This window comes from Lutzomyia longipalpis, chromosome 4 (assembly GCF_024334085.1).
Source record: "Lutzomyia longipalpis isolate SR_M1_2022 chromosome 4, ASM2433408v1".
In the NCBI taxonomy this organism is placed as follows: Eukaryota; Metazoa; Arthropoda; class Insecta; order Diptera; family Psychodidae; genus Lutzomyia; species Lutzomyia longipalpis.
Genome location: NC_074710.1, coordinates 10,373,400 through 10,393,008, shown reverse-complemented (window position 1 = coordinate 10,393,008; position 19,609 = coordinate 10,373,400). Strand labels below are relative to the sequence as shown.

Here is a 19,609-nt window from a genome sequence, read left to right as displayed (position 1 = left end):
ATTGTTGTTTATTGCAGGTCTGGACAATACAGTACGATCGTGGGATCTACGTGAGGGGAGACAGCTGCAACAACATGATTTCAGTTCGCAAATCTTTTCACTGGGCTACTGTCCCACTGGCGAATGGCTGGCTGTGGGGATGGAGAATAGCAATGTTGAGGTTCTCCATGCAACAAAGCCAGACAAGTATCAGCTCCATTTGCACGAGAGTTGCGTCCTCAGCCTGAGATTCGCTGCGTGCGGCAAGTGGTTTGTGTCCACCGGAAAGGATAATCTTCTAAATGCATGGAGGACACCATACGGAGCCTCAATCTTCCAGGTAATTATCTGATTTGTTTTTCCCCCAAATTTTCTCTTTCATCTTCGAACATCCAGAAGCAAATCAATAAATTTTATTTTTCTGCTCCATTTCAGTCAAAGGAATCCTCATCAGTGCTTAGTTGTGACATTTCCGCCGATGATAAATACATCGTGACGGGGTCAGGTGATAAGAAGGCCACGGTGTACGAGGTCATCTACTGAAGAGATGGAATATTTTCCTAATTAGTGAAAAAAAACTGAAAAACAAATAGAATGAAATTTTCTTCATTTTGGTGCACCATTTGAAGGAGAATCTGTCGCAAAAAAACCCTCTAAGATTTTAATCTTATAAGGATGTCTTAAGTGTTTTTAAGAAATATAGAGAGACTATGGAAACATGAATGTGGGCTCTTTATTTTTTCATTCTTGTGGACGCCTGTGGGAATAAGTTAAACAACAAGAGGGGGATTCGAGTATTTTTGGATGCGCATCATGTGGGCATAGTTAGACGTTATTTGTGCGCAATGGGAAATCTTCTCCGGAGGATTTTTCGGGCTTCTCAGAGGGGGTTTCACGCCGGAAGACAATGAGGTAGAAGGGTGTAGTGAGGGCAGCTGCAAGAAGGGGTGCCAGCCAGTAGATCCAGTGCTGGTCGAAGTCTCCATTCCAGAGAGCTGGCGCCAGGGAACGTGCTGGGTTCATACTGCCACCGCTGTAGGGACCACCAACCAGGGCGAGGCAGGTAATGGCCAGACCAAAGCGCAGAGGTACAGAGTCATGGTGATTGGCATTGCGTGGATCCCATACGGCGCAACAGATGAGAATCAGCACGGCTGAGATGATGAATTCCACTGTAAATGCCTGGAGGGAGGATACATCGGGATTGGGGATGGTTGTACAAAGGCCAGGTCCTGTGGAATTTTCTGGTCGGAAAATTTGAGCAGGTGTAATGGCTTTGAGAACGCCAAAACCCACAAAACCACCAATAAATTGTCCAGCCATGTAGATTGCAGCTTGCTGCAAAGAAAGAAATGTTTTCCATCAATTTCTGTGCTGTCTTCCCAATGTACTACAGACAGCACACATAAGGAACATTTCAAAATGTTTTGAAACAAACCGTTGGCGTGATTAGCTTGTAAATTGTGGCTGCAACTGTGACAGCGGGATTGAGATGTGATCCGGAAATGCATCCAAAAATATTAACAATCAACATGACGGCCAGCCCAAAGGTCAGGCAGATTACAAAGTGCTCAGGGATGGGTCCCAATCCCACAATGCACGAACTGCAACCAAAGAAGAGCAGTAACGCCGTTCCCAGCAGTTCTGCCAGGAATTCTGAGATTCTGTCCATTGTGGCAGCATTCATGCCTGCAAAAAGATTTTCTAGGTTTTACTCAATTCAAAGCACAACTTTGTACTAAAGCTCTATCCAATTAAATTGCAGGTAAGTGAGCTTACTGGAGTAAGAATGAATGATTAGGAAAAAATAGAAATTAGAATATTTATTCTAATTGTGCAAAATTTAGAGCAATTTGGATTTTCCAAGCTCTCCCCCATCCACCCACAATTCATAGAATAACTCATATTCACCATGAAGGAAATAAAATGGTAAACCCTCTCTAAGACCACCGTAAATTTTCTCTATCGCTTGAATTGATACTTTTAAGCGATATGAATGGATTATTTTCAAATTTACATCACAAACCGATAAGGAATGTTTTATTTTTTGGAGATTTTCAAGCAAAAAGCCCCAAAAGACTCAACATTGATTTCAATGCAAGAGATTATATGGGAAGCTTAGAAGAATGTTTTTTGTGGGAGAAATTGAGACTACAAAGAGGTTCTTATCTGTGGGAGGAAAAAGTAAATGAGCAGTCTGGCATTTTATTTTTTTAAGTGTAATTTAAATTGCTTTTCCGACTAGACTAGACGGTTTCTTATGTTTTTGTGCACTACCAGACAGCTCTTCGGCTGATTCTACGTGAGTTTGAAACTCATTTCGTCTTTTCTTGTAAAGTTATTCGGAATTTTTAGGAATTATTCGGAATAATATGAAATTACGGAAATTTTGCTAAGATTCCTCAAAAATAAAAAGAATTATTCATTAAAAAAATTAGCTTTTAAAGAATTCTTAAGAGACTAAAAAACTTTTAATACAATGATAATTTCAAGGGCAATTATTTGAACTAAAATTAGTTATGTCTCGTTTTATTTGTTTATTTTCAGCTCCTTTTACGAATCTAAAAAAAATTCAAGAGTCAAAAAAATCTTTTCCATAGAAACTAATTAAAAGAAATAATTTTCAAGGATTCAATTTAAATTTTCTTGAAAACAAAAACCATGTTAATCTATTTAATTAATAGGCATAATTTTTCAACCAGATAATAGCCCCCTTGAATGAAGCACGCATTTGATAAAAGTTATCTAGCGCCACTTCAGATTTCAGCTACTCTGGTTGGCGATAAAGACTCCTCAAGTGCTTCACACACGCGAGGATTCTTTATGTTTATGTGAAGCAATTGATTTGTCAACTTCATGGAGAAGTTATGAAGCGAAAGAAAATTGCACACCTCCATTGAGAGAAAATTTGAATTTAAATTGATTGTGGCGCATGGTTTTAATTTGAATTTTAAATATTGCATTTGATCGCAATGAGGAACTATGCCTATCAATAGAAACCTATATTGTACACTCTGTGAGACTCTTGAAGAGCTTGAAAATAATGCAGTTTATACTGGAAAATGCGCACAAAAATGAGATCCTAACTCTTGCGATAAGACAAGGTCTGACTGCAAAGAGTATTTTAATCCCAACGCTCCACTTTTCAACCACATAATCCATGCAATGTATCAGTGAAAAGTTTAATTTATTTCATTTATTTTCACCGGTGTGTACATGCAAATTAAAAAAAGAAAGAATTTATTTCGCTTTTATATGGTCATTTGAAGTTTTAATCGGGATAGCGCGTAGTAAAGGATCAGAAAATATAATAATAAATTTTCTCAGAGTTGGGGAAAATTCGGAAATCGGAAAAGATTTGCACTAAAATGCAAACAATGACGTCATAATTGTGTTTGTTTCAATGCATGAAACATTCACGCTAATGTTTCATCGATGAATTTTAACCCTTTAAGGTTTTTTGGGTCATACGCTGACCCAAACGTGAAACATTTTATTTTTTCAATTACTTATGAATGTAATTGTTTTTCCATGTTAGAAATGCATCAAATTCACGCATAAGGGGTCAAAGAAGACGTTATGAGTGAGAAATGTCCTCTAAAAAAATTCATAGAATAAAAATCGCGATAAAAAAGCGCATGTTTCATTGTTTTTATGTTTCACGTTGGACGTTAAAGGGTTAACAAGATTTAAGAGCATCTTTATTAACCATAATAAAGACGTGTTTTTTACAATTTTTTGACGAATTTTTCCAGCAAGTTTCTGATTTGATAGATTGTCTCTTTAGCAATTTCTGTATACATTTCTTTTGATTTCCTACCTACAAGATAATCTATACAAAAGAGAATAAACTCCTTTTTTTTAATAAATAGAAATGTTGATATGAGAGAAAAATAAAAGAAGCAGTTGGACATTCAAGGGTGTTATCAGAACATAAAAATATTTATCAGGACATGCTACTTGTCAGTCCAAGAGAGTTGAAGAATAAGAAAAAAAAATAGATGCTAGCAACAGTCACGATGTCACGATTATATTTAATTTTTCTTGAGACATTTCTGACGCGGGGTTAATTTCTTTTTTGATTAGATTTGTGTTTTAATATTTTATTTTTAATTTCATTTAACTTTAAGGGAAGATGACTTAAATCGGCCTCTAACTTTTGTTAATTGACTGACTTTTACTCAATGGATATATAACGAATTTAAACCGGATTTACCGGATTAGATATAGATTTTATTTAACCCTTGGAATGCGGAGCGGGGTCGTTGAACGACCCCAGCGGTATATTTCGTGTTATATCTCCATAAATATAAAAGATACCATTCCCATCTTTTGGAAATAAGTTCTTTGGTTATCTGAGGAGGTTGTGTAAAAATTTCAGCTCAATCCGACCACCACAAGAAAAGTTATTAAGGAAAATGTAGAAGAAGGAAATTCAAAAATTGGTGTAACGGTCATGCTGCGGAAAATTTTTTAGAGCATAAACAACACAAAACATAATTAGAAGCATGTAAATGTGCAAAACAATAAAGAATATTCGAGAAATATTGCCATTTATCACTTTGCGGGAAGTGAGGGGAATGCGGGGAAGAGTGAAAAAAAATTGCAGTTTCTTGGCAAATTTCTCAAAAATAAATTGTGAAAAATGATTGAAAAATGTTTTTCTCTAATATCTCCTTCTAAGTATTTTAGGGCGGTGAATTTGTGGTGTAGGGTGCAAGAGGACTATATAAGGAATCTATAGGCACTAACCCGACAACTCCAGGTTGTATAGTTTGGGAGAAAATTGGCCTTCTTTTTGGGGTCGTTCAACGACCCCACCTTCGCATTCTACGTAACTACCAAGGCCTCCGCATTCCAAAGGTTAAGATTTAGATTTTTATTTAAGAAAAATACCATTTGATTAGGTTATAGAAAGAGTTTTAAGACTTTTAGGATGGATTTTCATAAATTTTAATTATGAAATTTTGAGGTCTATTATCTCAGATTTACTGAATTTTTTTTTCAAATCAAAATTTTCCAGTAAAGTCAATTCTTACTTTTTTGTTTTAAATTTAACGTTAGAAATATCAAAAATATTTACATTTGATTATTGTAAAAATGAAAGCTTTTTATGTTATTTTTTGCATTCAAAATAAAAAAAAATGTCGGGCGTACTAAATGTAGTACAATGGACTTTCCGAGTTCAATGAAAATTAATTTGTAACCAAACTGGAATATTAATAGTTATATAATTCAATTTTTTCACTCTCTTTCCAACTGTTAGAAATTAACTCACCCTCTCTTTGGAAGAGCTTTACACGTTATTGTCTTTTTTTTCTATTCCCTCCACCCATTAGGAGGGAAAATTAATGAATTTTCCCCAAGAAATCCCAAAGAATTGGCCAATGTTGTATTAACAAATTAAGTCATATGAATGGAGTGTTTGCGAATGCACTTTTATGAACTCTCATCCATTGATAAGCCAATGTGCAAATATTGCCACTGTTTATTCCTTATAAGTATTTGCGAACTCGATGCGATTAGCTGTTGCAACAAAAATAGAATTTTATTTTTTTCTGTGATCTTCCCCGAAGGAATAAGCCAGTATATTCCTATCCTCACCCGTGACCTTTTGCATTACGGCCATTGCATAAGGAAATGAATGGAATTTGCATGCGATAGCGCAGAAATGCAACACAAGGCGCACCAATTGACCGGATATTTTCGATATTTGTGAAATCCATCATTTGGCGTTATAAAATGCATTTAAACAAGCCAATAATTGACTCTCAATAAAAACACAAAAATAATGAGGAAAATTCTTCACGTGAAGGTCATCCATAAATCTCCCACAAGATCACTTTTCGCGGGCCCAAAAATCTCACACAGAATTCGTCTTCTTGAAAAATCTTACGAGGAGTACCCAAAAAGCTGCATAACTTGTATTTAATATAGGTACTCACTTTAGGCAGGGGAATTAACTTTTCAAATCGATCTTCACTCCAGGCGGTCACAGAATGAACTGAAAAGTCGTGATCGATGAGGGAAATTAATGCGAACTGCTTCGCATGTTAGTGAGTGTGAATGAAAAAAAAGGTCTTTGATAAGGAATTATCAAGAAAATCCCGCGCGTGAGATTCAACTTTAGTCACCAGCGACAAAATTTATGGAGAAGGATGATCTTTCGGGCGGTATGGCACTCACATTATAATACTCTCTCCCAATCTCTCGCAGAGATTTCATTGAGAAGCAAACTGTGAGAAGAAAAAATCAAAACTTATCATTTTGGAGATAAGATTAAAAATTCATTTAATTATTATTGAGAAAAATAAAAGGAAATGGAGCCTTAGTTGAAGAATTTTTCGTGTTTTGAATTTTCATTTTCGTAAAAGGAACATAAAAGGAGCTGTAAGGACTGATATCTGTTCAGATTAACAAGGAAGGGACGTAGCTAGAGTGGCTATGAATGTGTCTGAACACCCCCTAAAATTTCATAAAGTTCAAGCTTCTATGTATTTGGTTATCAAAATAAATTATTTTTATATTGAAAATTACGTTAGAAAATTCGAGAATGAGCTCGAGGACGTTACAAAACACTAAAAGTTAGATATAAAAACGACAAACATTTAAATGAAACGTCAAACTTAGAAAAAAGCGCCAAATGTCAAATAAAAAAAAAACGTCAGTCGGTGAAGAAAACGTCAAACTTTTAAAAATCTTCTAACGTAATAAAAATTGACAAGAAACGCTACAAAATAAATGTCAAAGGTTTGCATAGAAATGTCAAATTATTTTTAATCCAGTTTCAACGTACATAATCTAAAGTAATAAAAAAAATCTTAAGACATTCTATCTTAAGATTGATTTCTATCTAACATAAGCTCCTTCAAATTTACATTGCACTGAAGCTCTACCAAATTATGACATAGATAAAATGAGAGAGTCAATAAGAATTATTTGTCCATAATAATTACTCAATCAGGAAGCATTTATTTACAAAAAAATTTTTAATTTAGTAATTTAAAAGGCAACTGTATGGTTTCACTATGGAGTTTGCGTAACCAAATGGACTTAAAAGAGTTAAATTCTTTTTATTTAAACTGCTTAATAAAATAAAATATTTTTGGAAGATTTTTGAAACTTGAGATTACGGTCAATGAAAAAAATTTAAGCGTATTCATTAACTAAAATCGCTATTTTCGGAAATTCATTTTAGGTACAGTAAATAAATTTCCACAACCCACAACATTTCCAAACAATCATCAATTAATCTTTCCTGCGAAATATGGGCTTTAATCATTTTTCTAGAGTATAAAATCTGGCACAGAAAGCACTAAATGCAGACCTGAACTGTGTGATAAGAAAGCTCAAATTTACCTTATCAAGCAACGGATGGCGCAAGTGGGAGCTTTTGGGAACTTTTAGGCGCAATTCTAAGGATTAAGTTGTGTGCGACTGGTTGCATGCGACTCATATGACATTTTCCCGCGCAATTTTGGGTGGCATTTGGTGTGGAGGGAAAAGTTTAAGGGAACACTGTGCGAGAGGTCAAGGGTGACATTCAAGTAGGTATGATTGTGCGAAGATGCCACACATTTGAGGGTCAAGTCATGGAGATTTCGTAGATAGAGGAGTCTGGGGCTAATACTATTAAACGAGAGTTAAGAGAAAGATAAAAAATTATATTTCCGTAAAAAAAACAAAGAAATGAGGGTAAAGGTCCTTTTAATAGGATATTTTTCTTCCCAAAACTTTCTCTCAGACGATTTTGCTCTTCCTCGTGCCAATTCTCTTTATTTTGGCGCAAAATAAAATCATTTGTGTGACTTTTTTAGCCCCGACACCGCTATATAGAAAACTTACATGTTCTACTTTTACTTGCAAGTGGATTGGATAGCTCGATAGACTTCCCATTGGCGATGGAGTAGATGTTTTTGATTTTTTCCGTCATTTTTTTGGCTCTATCCTTGCACTTTTCACCTGATTGGAAGAAAATTTAAAGCACAAAAGCGTGAGTCTCATTGATGAACACGTGAATTGCATCGCATAGATGCTATTTTATGTTCATTAACATTACCGCACGCTCAAAATTCAAAGACACACTCTCCGGATATTATAATGCAAATTGCCCAATGAATTTTTATCGTATACTCGGCAAGACCTAAATCGCGCAATTTTGCAAATTGTAATGGCGCCTATCCGCAGATTTTTTTTTCTTTATTAAATTTTCTTCTTAAACTTCACGACACGCGGGCTTTTTTTTCGGCCAAAGAAGAGAGGTAAATGTGCACAGAAAAAAAACGAAGCTTTCGGAAAAGAAACTGGTGAATGAGTGAGATTTTTTTACTCTTCGTGATCGTGATAGAAATGAAATTGCAAGTGCGAAGAGATTTTTATTCCATCACGCTCGATAGACGCCAATAAACTAGCGATGGTGAGGCATCATCGATATTTTCATTTCTCTTCGAGAGAGGTACGAATCCCACCAAAAAGTCACTGTATACCAAACAATCCCACCACGGGTGCATCCAAAGTCGCTAAAAGAGTGAAAGAAAGAAGGTTTTGGTTGAAAAAGTGATGGTCTCCTTTTGGGGGGTTTTCCCACCCAATCTGACCGTACTTTGAAATTTGTTTTTCTCAACATCAACAAACTTCTAAAAAAAATTCTAGAGGAGAATAAGAACATCAAATATTTTTCTTAAACTTGTAATGTTCTTTTGTGAAGTTTTTTTTGCTCCTTTACTTTCTAAACGGTGCAAATTAATTTCAATTTAATAACTCCTAATACGGGGTTTTGCCATATGGAAAATTTACAAATAAATGCCATTTTTTTTAAAGAAAATAAAATAAACATTCATATCCGGATACTAAAGCCAAAATATCATTATACACGTACTTGTCTAAGAGATAGAATTGATGATTCAAAGCTCAAGAGAGATTGATTGTTTTAGGTAATTTTAGAATATTCACAAACGTTTTTTTTTTATCAAGAAGCTCAGAAAAAATGATTACTGCAGAAAAGCTTTAAATCAAATAATTACGTACCTGATGAAGGATAATTTAAAGTCGAAATATCAACCTTTTCCGTGTAAAGCATGAAACAAAAAAAAGGCATTGATTTCTTTATTGTAATATTCTCAGAAAGGGAAATATTCTTTTTTCTTAAACAGAAATCGTAAAAGTCAATCATAACGCGTCCAGTTATAAGAGTTGGTGTCCCACAACGTGTAGAAGTTTGTTTATGCGTTGTAATACTACTTGTGAGCAGAATTAATAGACAAATTTAATTTTTTTTGTAAAATTCGGCAATTTGATGGATAAAAATGGTCATATCTCTGGTCCTAGAAGACCTACAGAAATTTCTTGACTAGTTTTGGAAAGGTATTAAAACAGGCTATAAATTGACATAAAGTTCAATAATTTTCAAGGTCACCTCCAAAACACAAAATGGTGGCTTTTTGTTTTACTAAAACAGTTTTTGGCATTTTTTGTCTCGAAGAAATGGTTCTATAGGTTTCTGATGTTCTAGAAAGTTGTAGAGAATTGCAAGACCTTTAATTTGATACTAAGATGAGCAAAATCGGTCAAGCAGTGCAGGAGATATGGCTCTTAGAACTTTTCAAATTCGATATCTTCTAAACGGCGACATAGATTTTCTTCATTTTTGGACTGGTACAAGACTATTAGTCCTGCTACAACATATCAAAATTTAAAAGAAATCGATAATGGGGATTCGGAGATATTGCCCCTTAAAGTTAGGCAATTTTTGTTTTTGTTTTTAGCGCCTCTTACGGATGTTTTTGAAACTTGAAATGTTCTAGACAGTTGTAGGGCTTCGCAATACCTTTCATTTGTTACCAAGATGGTCAAGCCGTTCTCAAGATATATCGAAAAAACACTTTTTGCTTTAGGCCGCCATATTTGCTAAACCGCTTGACCGATTTTCAAGTATGAATTATCGATGAAAACCTTTCACTGAGTTCTACAATATACTAAAATTTCAGACCTCTAGCTATAAGGGAAGTGGTTGACAGTAGTTCAAAATGGCGGACGGCGGCCATCTTGGATTTGAAAATGCGAAAAAATGAAATTTTACACCCACATTTCTATATAAAACTTCAAACCAGAAGTCTCTATCTGTTACCGTTCTCGAGTTATAAGGCAAAGTTTGGACCACCGGCAGGCCGGCCGGAAGGCCGGCAGGCCGGCCGGATCAAAAATTTTCCACCACCATATTCGTAATGTGGGATGTCTAAAACGTGCTCATACCAAGTTTGAGCCCGATCTGAGGTGGTCGATTTTTCCGACGATTACAATACTTGGTGTTGGCCACGAAGTGGAACACCAACTAATAAAGGAGTTTACCCGTTTTCCTTAGATAAAGCTCTTTATTCTAAGAACCAAAAGATATACTTGTAACCCTGTAGAAGATAAAAAAAAAATATAAAAAACTTTTAATTTTCCACTGGGATCAGCTGAGAAAAACAGGCAAAAATTTATCTCAAAAATGTAAGCAATGACGTCATTGTATTTTTTGTGTTAATCAATCATGTAAAAATATGAAGCATAATGATTTCTTATATGAAAAAACACGGATGAAGCATTAGCTTGAATAAAAACACTATAATGACGTCATTGTTGGCATTTTTGTATATAAGTTAGTTCTGTGAAGCGGGTAAACTCCTTAACTTTATAATACAGTAGCTTTAGCCACCATTCTAAAAAAAATCTTTGACCTCTTCATTAAAAAAAATTATATAGACGGATAAAACTGTGATATTTTACTAAAAAAAAATTAAGAAAATAACATTTATAGGTTAAAAGTCTTCAAGGCGCCATCTTGATAATTTATATAAAATTGAAATGAAATGTTTTTATTATTCTTTGGGACTTTCTATGATTCCGGTCAAATTAAAATAGTTTCCTGTCTAAAAGTATGATTTTCTGATTAAAAGAATTCATACCCTATAAATTTTTAAATTGTTTAAAGGAATCATTGGTGTTCCAGAAAGCGATGAACTTTCAGACCAAAATATTCCTCAAATATTTCAAAAATTCATTGAATTTCTGATCATTTCGCTTTTGAAGATTTATCTCTGATCTACTTTTTCTCTCTCTCTGTTGATCTTAAAGTCCAAGAACATGACCGATTTCCACTTGCATAAAAAATGATAAAAATACTCTCCATTCTGTCTGTTATAATAAAAATTTATCATTATCATCGTAAACTCTTTGCTATATTGTCCTTTCTTCACTTGACAAATACCTACTTAACTCTGAAATTTTTTTCATCTATAAGAATGCTTAAAAGCCTCTAAAAGCGTCTAACTTATGCCACTATCCACGCACAGTAAATCTTTCTTCCATTGTTGAGGAAAAACTACATTTGAAGCTTTTAGAGGACTTTGTGTTTAAAATTAAATAAAAAGTGTTTGCTCTTCTCCAACAAAAGAGCGGACTTTCATCTACGATCGCTTTGAATGGAAGATCTAAAATAAACGAATAGAAAAACCTTCTATTTCGATCGCGTCATCCTATAGCCCGTAGTTAGTGGATCAATGTTGCAAGAGAAGCGCTCTACTATATTTTCGGTGTGTTTGGTGTTTTGTGATTTCTGGTGAATTGCGAGATTGTGGAGACCGTAAAATGACGATGGTGGTCGTAATCTCTCACCCACTCGGTGTCTTTCACACTCAAGTCTTTTGCCCGTGATAAAGGTGATAAGATGCTGCCAATAAATTAATTTCCTCCGATGACTCCGTATGTATACGTCTCCACATTGACTGGAGGGTGCCCCAGTGGAATTTTCTGGTTCATCTTGTGGCACTTTGGATGGGTTTTTTCATGGGAATTCGACACTGCATTGACCTAAAATTACCATTTTTGGATTCAGCATATTTTTCTCCATCGCCCCCGTGGAAATCTAATCAGATTGAACCGCAATGTGAGTTGATTGATTTTTTGGGGAATCACATCAAGCTCCCTCAATGGGGATAGTAATTTTTTTCGCGATGTTTGCACTTAAAAAATGCCTTTATCACCCACAATTTTCGTAGAACGAGAGAGACTTACCTTTCAAGACTCCACTGAAGGACGTTTTCATGTGAAATTTCCCCCAACGTCAATGTTTCTTTTTTTTGTATTCACATCCAACAAACTTTATCAATTTGATTGGGCTCTTTTGTTAAGCTCCCCAGAGCACAGAAGATTCTTGACCTTTCACCTCCTTTTCCGTTTTCCATTCGTCTTGAACTTCCATTGAACTTTTTTTTTCACTTCTGGTTTGGCATTGTCATTTATATATGGCTCTCTGGGAAGAATTTTACCTGCCGAATTGAGTACAAAAGGCTTTTGAAATCATTATATTTCGGCAATTCCAATGAGACCATTGAGACGTTCTACCCGCAGTCTCGTGAAAATCTCACGAATTTCACGTGATGTGAAAATTGGAATTGTTTTAAAATTTTTCATTAAAGATGTAACGGCCGAATAATAATATATTTAAATTGAAACTTCACCCCAATTTTTTGCATAAATCATCGTTTTATTATGCAAAGTGAATGTCTCCTATATCGATGATCTAACATTTTTTTGAACTAATTTTTACAAACTGGTGCTATCAATTTTGTTTTTTTTTTTTGGTGAGCAAAAAGTACATTTCCGCATACAACCTGCACCATATAAAGGTTAGTTTTTTTTCTTTTATTAACAACTTCCTAAAGAGAAATTTATTGTTTTCACTTTTATATTTTGACTTTTTTGGCTTTTTAATTAAGTTTCTTAAACAATTTCTTTGTAAGAATAATGGTGGAGAAATTATGAAATTGATTTTTGACCTTTGAGACGTTTTTCCTTTCTTGAAATTTTTCTCCTTCTTTTAGAAATTGATTTTTTTAAAATTATTTTGAAGCATATAAGTATAATTGAGTAAAATCAGTGAAGGAATATGTCTAATTAAATGATATAACAATAAGGACCTTTCGGATCAGAGAGGACAAAAAATATCACATACCTTTTCGAATTATTTAGGTCATACGTAGATTCAGTCGTGAAATATTTAATTTTTCCAAATTTTTAAGAATTTTTTTACAAGTTCGAAATGCATAAAATTCACACAGAAGGGGCCAAACAAGACGTTTTGCCTGAGAAATGTCCTCTGAAAGCTTTCATACAATGTTTAGATGTTTCCCGTGGACGCGAAAGGGTTAAAAACTTAAAAAAAAAATTAAAATTCCATAAGGAGTTAAGCTAATTCAGTTATTTCAAAGCGAACTTGGACTTAGCATCATTATACTTCTTCTTCTTCTTCTTTTTAAAAACTTCAGGGCCGGACGAGCATCATTATACTTAGACTCATTAATTTGCATTGACGAGTAAATGCTCATCTGCATATGCTGCATTCACAAAATAATATTTTTGTACAATATTCTGTAGATAGATTTCATATTTCTTTACACTTTAATGAAATATAAGCCTATATAATATTGAGTATAAATTGACTAATTTACATGCTCTTCGTAAAAAAAAATGATTTTTTTTAGATACAGTTTAATGTTCTTCACGCTAGGTGTGGGCGAGAAAAAAAACGCGCGAAATATTTAATCGCTTTCTAATTGATTTTTAATACAGAACATTCAAAGAGCTTCAGCTAATACATCATTGAATTAAGGTGTTCTCATTGTTTCGCTTTGAATTATCTAATTTAGATTAATTTACTGGGGAGATTATTTAAAATTAAAATCTTGATAAATCCGAGATGCGAGGAATGGAAAAACGTCTGTGAATGCGTGTGCTGCGTATGCTGTATGCCCTTGAAGAGCATCGAAAGAGTATAAAATTATATAACATTTTAGCGCTGTTTAAATGAATGAAAGTTTAAAGACTCTCATTAATTATGTTTTCCCACGCATTTTAAACAATTTGTGGGACTTTAAAATAAATTCAAAATAAAAATTCCCAAAACTTTTTCCAAAAGTCTTCAAAATTTTGCCATCTTCTGTTTTGTCGTGTGCTGATTTTTTTTCTGCAATTTATGCTAATTGTTTTTGTAAAGTCAAAGAAAGTTAATATAACTTTGACCGCGTTGTTCCTGTTCTAGCAATCAATTACTAAACTTTTCTATTTAGCATAAATCTAACAAATAACCAGTCTATTGTAATTAATTTATCACAAAATTAAGGAGAAGCTTTTTTTTAAGAGATTTTTTTATGGTCTGCTAATCAAACTAAACATTCCTATAATTTTGTACAAGATTTAATTACGCTCGTCCACACTTCGTAGCGTATGCTCAAAGTTTTTTTTGCTGCAAAATAGTACATTGATTGAGAAGCGCAAAAAATTGCAATAATTAATTTAATTTTTGTTGATTCTACGTAACACGGCAGAGGTAATGAAATTCTGTTAAAAAAAAACTCTTTATCATGATATCGCGGCGTCAATCACACGATAGATATCAAAATTATTTCAATTGCTTTCGATGGAGTAATATAATTTCATAATAAAACCGATAAAAATGATAGAAAGGAAAGAACGTGAATGAAATTCAAAGGAATTAATATATTTTCGATATTATAGAAAATATTGAACGCTGAGAAAATTTTGTTAAACATTGCGAAAATAAATTAGAAAATTAAGAGAGAAAATAGATTTGCAAAAAATTTACTAATTGCTTGTAATTTCATTGATTAAATAATAGGCACTGTTCCTGTTAGGCACAGGATTTTGCTGAACACCGTAGCAAATTCGAATTAATTTTCAATCGCCACAGAAAGAAAATTTATTGAACATTCCATGAAGAGAATTTAAATTACTTCAAGTTCGTCAAAAGAAAACTTTGAAAAAACATTTTATTTTTAGAGAAAATTAAGATCAAAGATTTGAGGTTAGAAACATCGGTCCTCCAAGGATTTTTTACATAATTAGGACGCTCTCCGCCATCTTGTTTTAACAGACTATCCCATTTTTAAAATTAAAGTTCAACGTTTTATTATGCAAAAGTGCGCAAAACATTGCCATAACTTACCTCGGGCATCTTGGGAGTTCAATAAAATTCAAATAGAATTTCTCAAAGTGGAAATCTAAATTGGAGGGCTATATGTGCATGTAAATTCATAAAAGTTGCTCCACACCAAAGAATATTGAGGTGGTATGTCGCGAAGGTAATCAAGCCACACAAGCATTGGACGATTGCAGTGAAAATAATAATAAATCATTTATACGGAGATTTTGTGATTCCAAAGTCACCTCGCAAAGAGCCTCTCTTAACACTGATTTCCTCCTTATGGAAGATTTTCCATTTTAATTTCACTGATAAGCCACTATTGTGTGCACATGTTTTGCACCCAAGAGGAAAAATAACAACGCGCGTTTTTCCACGAGTTTATGGTGAAATTGCGCGTTTTGATGCTCACAAGCGAAACGTGCTGAAAGAAAATGAATTTTTTTTTCACCAACATCAAACATAATGTTTGTTGGAATATTTTGTAGTGATGAAGAGTTGTGAAAAAAAAACTTTGATCTTGTATCGAATCTCACTAAATGGCGCGAAGATGTAACCGTTTGAAAGTCACGTGAACTTGGCTTAAGTAATTTTTAAGTGACTGAGAGAATGGCATGTTTAAGAGGGGAGGGAGTATATCTGGGAGCCACTTCATATGGGATTAGAAGAGACTTACCGCAGTTGATCAATTTACAATGCTCGTGGTGTCTTTCGCCATGCAAGGCGCCTGCACTTTGACGCAATAAGATGTGCATTTAAATGCACACAAAAAAACATTGAGAAATATGTATATCAAGTCTTTATATTTTCAGGTTTTACAGCATTACAGATCGCAGAGGTTTTTTCTTGCAAAATATCATTGGGTAGGTATTTGTTGTTCGTCAGGCATTCTTCCTTTCGGGATCTTCGCGCCAAAAGACAAATTTGTAGAGGTACGCAATACAGAGGGCCGACAGCGGTGGCGCCACCCAGTAGAGCCATTGATCATCAAAAACACCCGTATAGATGGCAGGTGCAATACTCCTAGCTGGATTCATACTAGCCCCCGTATATGGTCCACCTACAATTGATAGCACAGCAACGACCAATCCAACGCGAATTGACGCAGAATCTTGGAGTTTTCCCGTTCGCGGATCCCAAACACCGCAAACTGTGAAAATAAGAATGGCCGTACAGAGGAATTCAACGAGAAAAGCTTCCCCTAAGTTCATTGTTTCATGAACTGTTGTTGTACACATGCCCTCTTGTAAGCCAAAAACGTCCGTTGGTGTCATTGCCACAATGAAGCCATAGCCCACAATTGCTCCAATTACTTGAGCGATCACGTAAAATACTGCCATCTGTGTGAAGAAAATGAAAATAAATTCCCAAATAGAAAATTTTACAGGTAAGAAAATATAAATATGGCGACCACTAAACTAACAGTTTTTAAACTAAAAATTCAATAAGAGGAAAATGGCGGCCAATTAACTAACATTTTAAATTGGAAAACCAGTAAAAGTAAAATGGCAGCCAAACAACTAACTAACAATTTTTAACAAAAATTACGGCCAATAAACAATTAAATAGCAATTAATTGGTAAATAAATAAACTCTCAATGGGAATTTAGCTTCTGAATTGATAAAGTTGATAAATGAATGGAATATTTTCATATAATAATAAAACCCACTCGAGTGTTCAACTCACCACTGGACTGATAGTGCGGAAGACAAGTGCGAGTATTGTGACGGAAGGGTTAAGATGGGCACCGGATATGTGGCCAAACATTGTTATAATCGCTGTGACGGCAAAGCCAAACGACAGGTTGGTCATCAAGTTGGTTGGTTCTTGACCTAAGCCTTTAATACAGCTTCCGCAGCCCAAAAACTGATTAACAATAAAATTAATTCATTGAATCAATTAAATAGGAAATATATTATTACATAATTTTGTGGCAATGTGTTGAAAAAAAAAACACGCATACAAAAAATTAAAACTTTAACACTACAGCCACAATAAATACACAAGTATATACTTAAAATTTTATTAGTTTTCTTACCAGAAGAATAGCTGTTCCAGCTATTTCTGCTGCGAATCTTGTGATGTTATCGAATGTCGCCTCGGAAATTCCTATCAGGGAAATAAAGAAATTATTTTTATTTTTTCACAGAGAGACTCGTATAATAATTGTGAAGAAAATAAGAAATGTAATGAAACTAAAATGATTTATACGTGTAATATTGAGATATAAATTTCAACTACTTGTATATCGCATTAATATGAACCGATAATAATCGCAATATTGATAAAAACGCCTATTTTATCACGTATAAGTCGTATAAGTAATATTTTGATGTATTACCATCACATTGAGCTACTATTTATATCGGTTTTCCATTGAACATCATCTTCAATGTTTTTTTTTCATAATTTGCCATTGAACTTCAATACGTTAAAGATCAGTATAATACAAGATATTGTTTTTCTACGCGCTATGTAATAAATAGCTATTGATGTAGAAATTAATTACCCGGCCGGACAAAGGTTTATTCACATTGTTTGAAATTATTCGAACATTTTCTCGTTATCAGTAACAGTGTAGAAAATGGAACAGCAATTGAGAAGAAATGAAAAGACAACATTTCTCTGCCAAATATCGATGTTTCAATAAAAACTTTTTATTGTTTACTTCGGGATATTGACTGTAAAAGCTTAACCATACTTCAGCGTCAAAAGACGCTGTTCGTTGTTTTTTCTCACTTGCTCCTTGTCAAATTGTATCGCGCTGTCACTGTCACACAAGAAAGGCGGTTATATAACATAGAAACCGCGTTTCTTGTTTGACAGTGACAGCGCAATACAATTTGACAAGGCGCAAGTGAGAAAAAACAACGAACAGCGTCTTTTGACGCTGTTGCTTGGGTACAGCTTAAAGCACCGTAAAGATCGTGTCATAGTTTACACAAGAAAAGATGGAAATTCCAATGAAAGAACTTTACAAAGAAGGCAAAGAAGCCACAAATTCATGCGAAATAAGGCAAGAAAATTCCATTTTTATTTAAGAAAATCACAAAAAATTTCATTTTTTTGGGGTTCTGAACTTCAAAGAAATTCTATCAAAGAAAAATGTTTTAGAAACGGTTTCTTTACTTTATGAAAGTTTTCTTTGCTAAACCTTTTAGCGCTTAAGAAAAATTAATAAAAATAAATTAATCTTTGTCTGTGGAGCTATTGTCATACTTCACGGGACATTTTTTTACAGGAGCGTAAAAAATTGCAACGGAAGTTTTAAGACGTTCAATGGACCGAGATATGTTAAATAATAGTTTTTATTCGTTTTTAATGTTGATTAATGAGAATTTCAACATGTCAAAGCCGGGACTTTCAGAAAAAAGTCACCAGAATAAACAACATTAAAATAATTTACTTCACGTGTAAGAATAATTCATGTGGTAAGTTTAAAAACCTTTTATCTCGATTTTAATTGAATTATTATTTTTTTAATTTTCATAAGTAGTTGTTAAATTCATTAAAATATTTAAAGTAATTCCTATTTAGCTGTGATGTTTTTTCTACAAGCTTTTTCAACTGATTGACTTTTCTAATTAAAAAAAAAATCAAAATTGTTACCTAATTCCTGGGTAATTCAGAGTTTTAAAAAAATAGTAAAAAAAATGACCATAAAATAAAAATATTGGCACAGCTTTTAGCCTCCTGTACGTGATCTAAAGATCAGAACTTGTGTTGCGCAGAGTATAAATTAATTTAACGATGAGTTCGTGATGATTTCCAAAAGAAAATTCAAAATGATGAAATTTTATCAATGAGCATCCCGCGAATCATGTTAACCTTCAATTTCAACATCTAAAAGTCTCTAAAATCATCAATAAAATTCCCAAGAAGCTTCCGCGTTGAATGGAAATTATTTAATTGAAAAATTTTACGATTTAAATGAAAAATAAAATCTTTCTTGGTGACATTTTGACGACCATCACTGTTCCACTCACCGAGGATCTTCGTTTTCTGCTGCTCCCCACGGTATGCATTGAGGAGGTCTGCATTTGACGAAATCTGCGATGGTTGACTCTGAAATGTGTGAACATCCCCAATTATGGAGACTCCAATTTCTGTTTGTTTCTGCTGATAAATCTCATTTCTTGACTCCAACATTTTCTCTTTCTTTGAAAAAAATTTATTTTTCTCAGTACCGGATGGAACTTCTTAAGGTGCAAGTCACAGGGAAAAAATCGCGAAAATTCACTCAAAGGTCGCGCAAGAATATTTATTGGAATATTGATTGCCTCTGCGAGACTTGCTTATCATGGGTGTGTATCAGTAAGAATTTTTGCACTCCACGTAATACGAATTTAATCCTTGTGTCTTTAGGCAGGGGATTACGGAGTCTTTCAATGTAAAACCTCTTTTAGAATTATTGTTCTTTTGATTTTCTACGTGAAAATCCCCAAACTTTGCACCATCTTCGTCACTTTCACTCCACCAACACCAAAAGAGAAAAAAAATGGGGAGCTTATTAGCTGAATCAGTGATTGATTTAATTTTTCTTAAGAAGCGCGTTTGGGGGAGCACGAGAGTGAAATTTGCAAATATTATGTTCTCTCTGTTGGAAAATGGCCAGGTGTTTTCACTGCGATGCTCACAGCACGACTGCT

The 19,609-nt window shown here is 34.1% G+C and overlaps 3 protein-coding genes across 6 annotated transcripts in view; 2 read left to right on the top strand and 1 right to left on the bottom strand.

Annotated features, from left to right (window-relative positions):
- The window catches only part of LOC129796068 (protein groucho-like), a 21,291-nt gene extending 20,589 nt beyond the window's left edge, over window positions 1-702 (top strand). For all 4 annotated transcript variants that reach the window (XM_055837771.1, XM_055837770.1, XM_055837769.1 and 1 more), the window contains 2 exons: window positions 18-319; window positions 415-702. In XM_055837771.1, coding sequence (XP_055693746.1) covers window positions 18-319; window positions 415-522 — 410 coding nt within the window. In that variant the 3' untranslated portion in view covers window positions 523-702. The remainder of the gene's footprint in view (window positions 1-17; window positions 320-414) is intronic.
- LOC129796209 (mitochondrial uncoupling protein Bmcp-like) overlaps window positions 1-19,609 on the top strand; it is a 590,308-nt gene that overhangs the window by 420,688 nt on the left and 150,011 nt on the right. The gene's annotated exons all lie outside the window — the stretch shown is intronic.
- On the bottom strand, window positions 689-19,609 carry LOC129794503 (uncharacterized). Its single transcript, XM_055835253.1, has 7 exons — window positions 18,947-19,609; window positions 16,999-17,069; window positions 16,647-16,826; window positions 15,847-16,299; window positions 2,537-2,540; window positions 1,418-1,668; window positions 689-1,317 (listed from the first exon to the last, which is right to left on the bottom strand). Exons 1-7 carry the CDS (start codon window positions 19,107-19,109, stop codon window positions 805-807), a joined length of 1,635 nt encoding a protein of 544 aa, XP_055691228.1. The 5' UTR covers window positions 19,110-19,609; the 3' UTR covers window positions 689-804.

Excerpts from the sequence above, each read along its gene's own strand:
- LOC129794503 (XM_055835253.1), bottom strand. The coding sequence starts at position 19,109 with ATGTTGGAGTCAAGAAATGAGATTTATCAGCAGAAACAAACAGAAATT. Across the intron at positions 17,070-18,946 it reads GCAGAAAACGAAGATCCTCG|GAATTTCCGAGGCGACATTC; the intron begins GTGAGTGGAACA and ends TTTCCCTGATAG. Across the intron at positions 16,300-16,646 it reads TCCGCACTATCAGTCCAGTG|ATGGCAGTATTTTACGTGAT; the intron begins GTGAGTTGAACA and ends TTCTTCACACAG.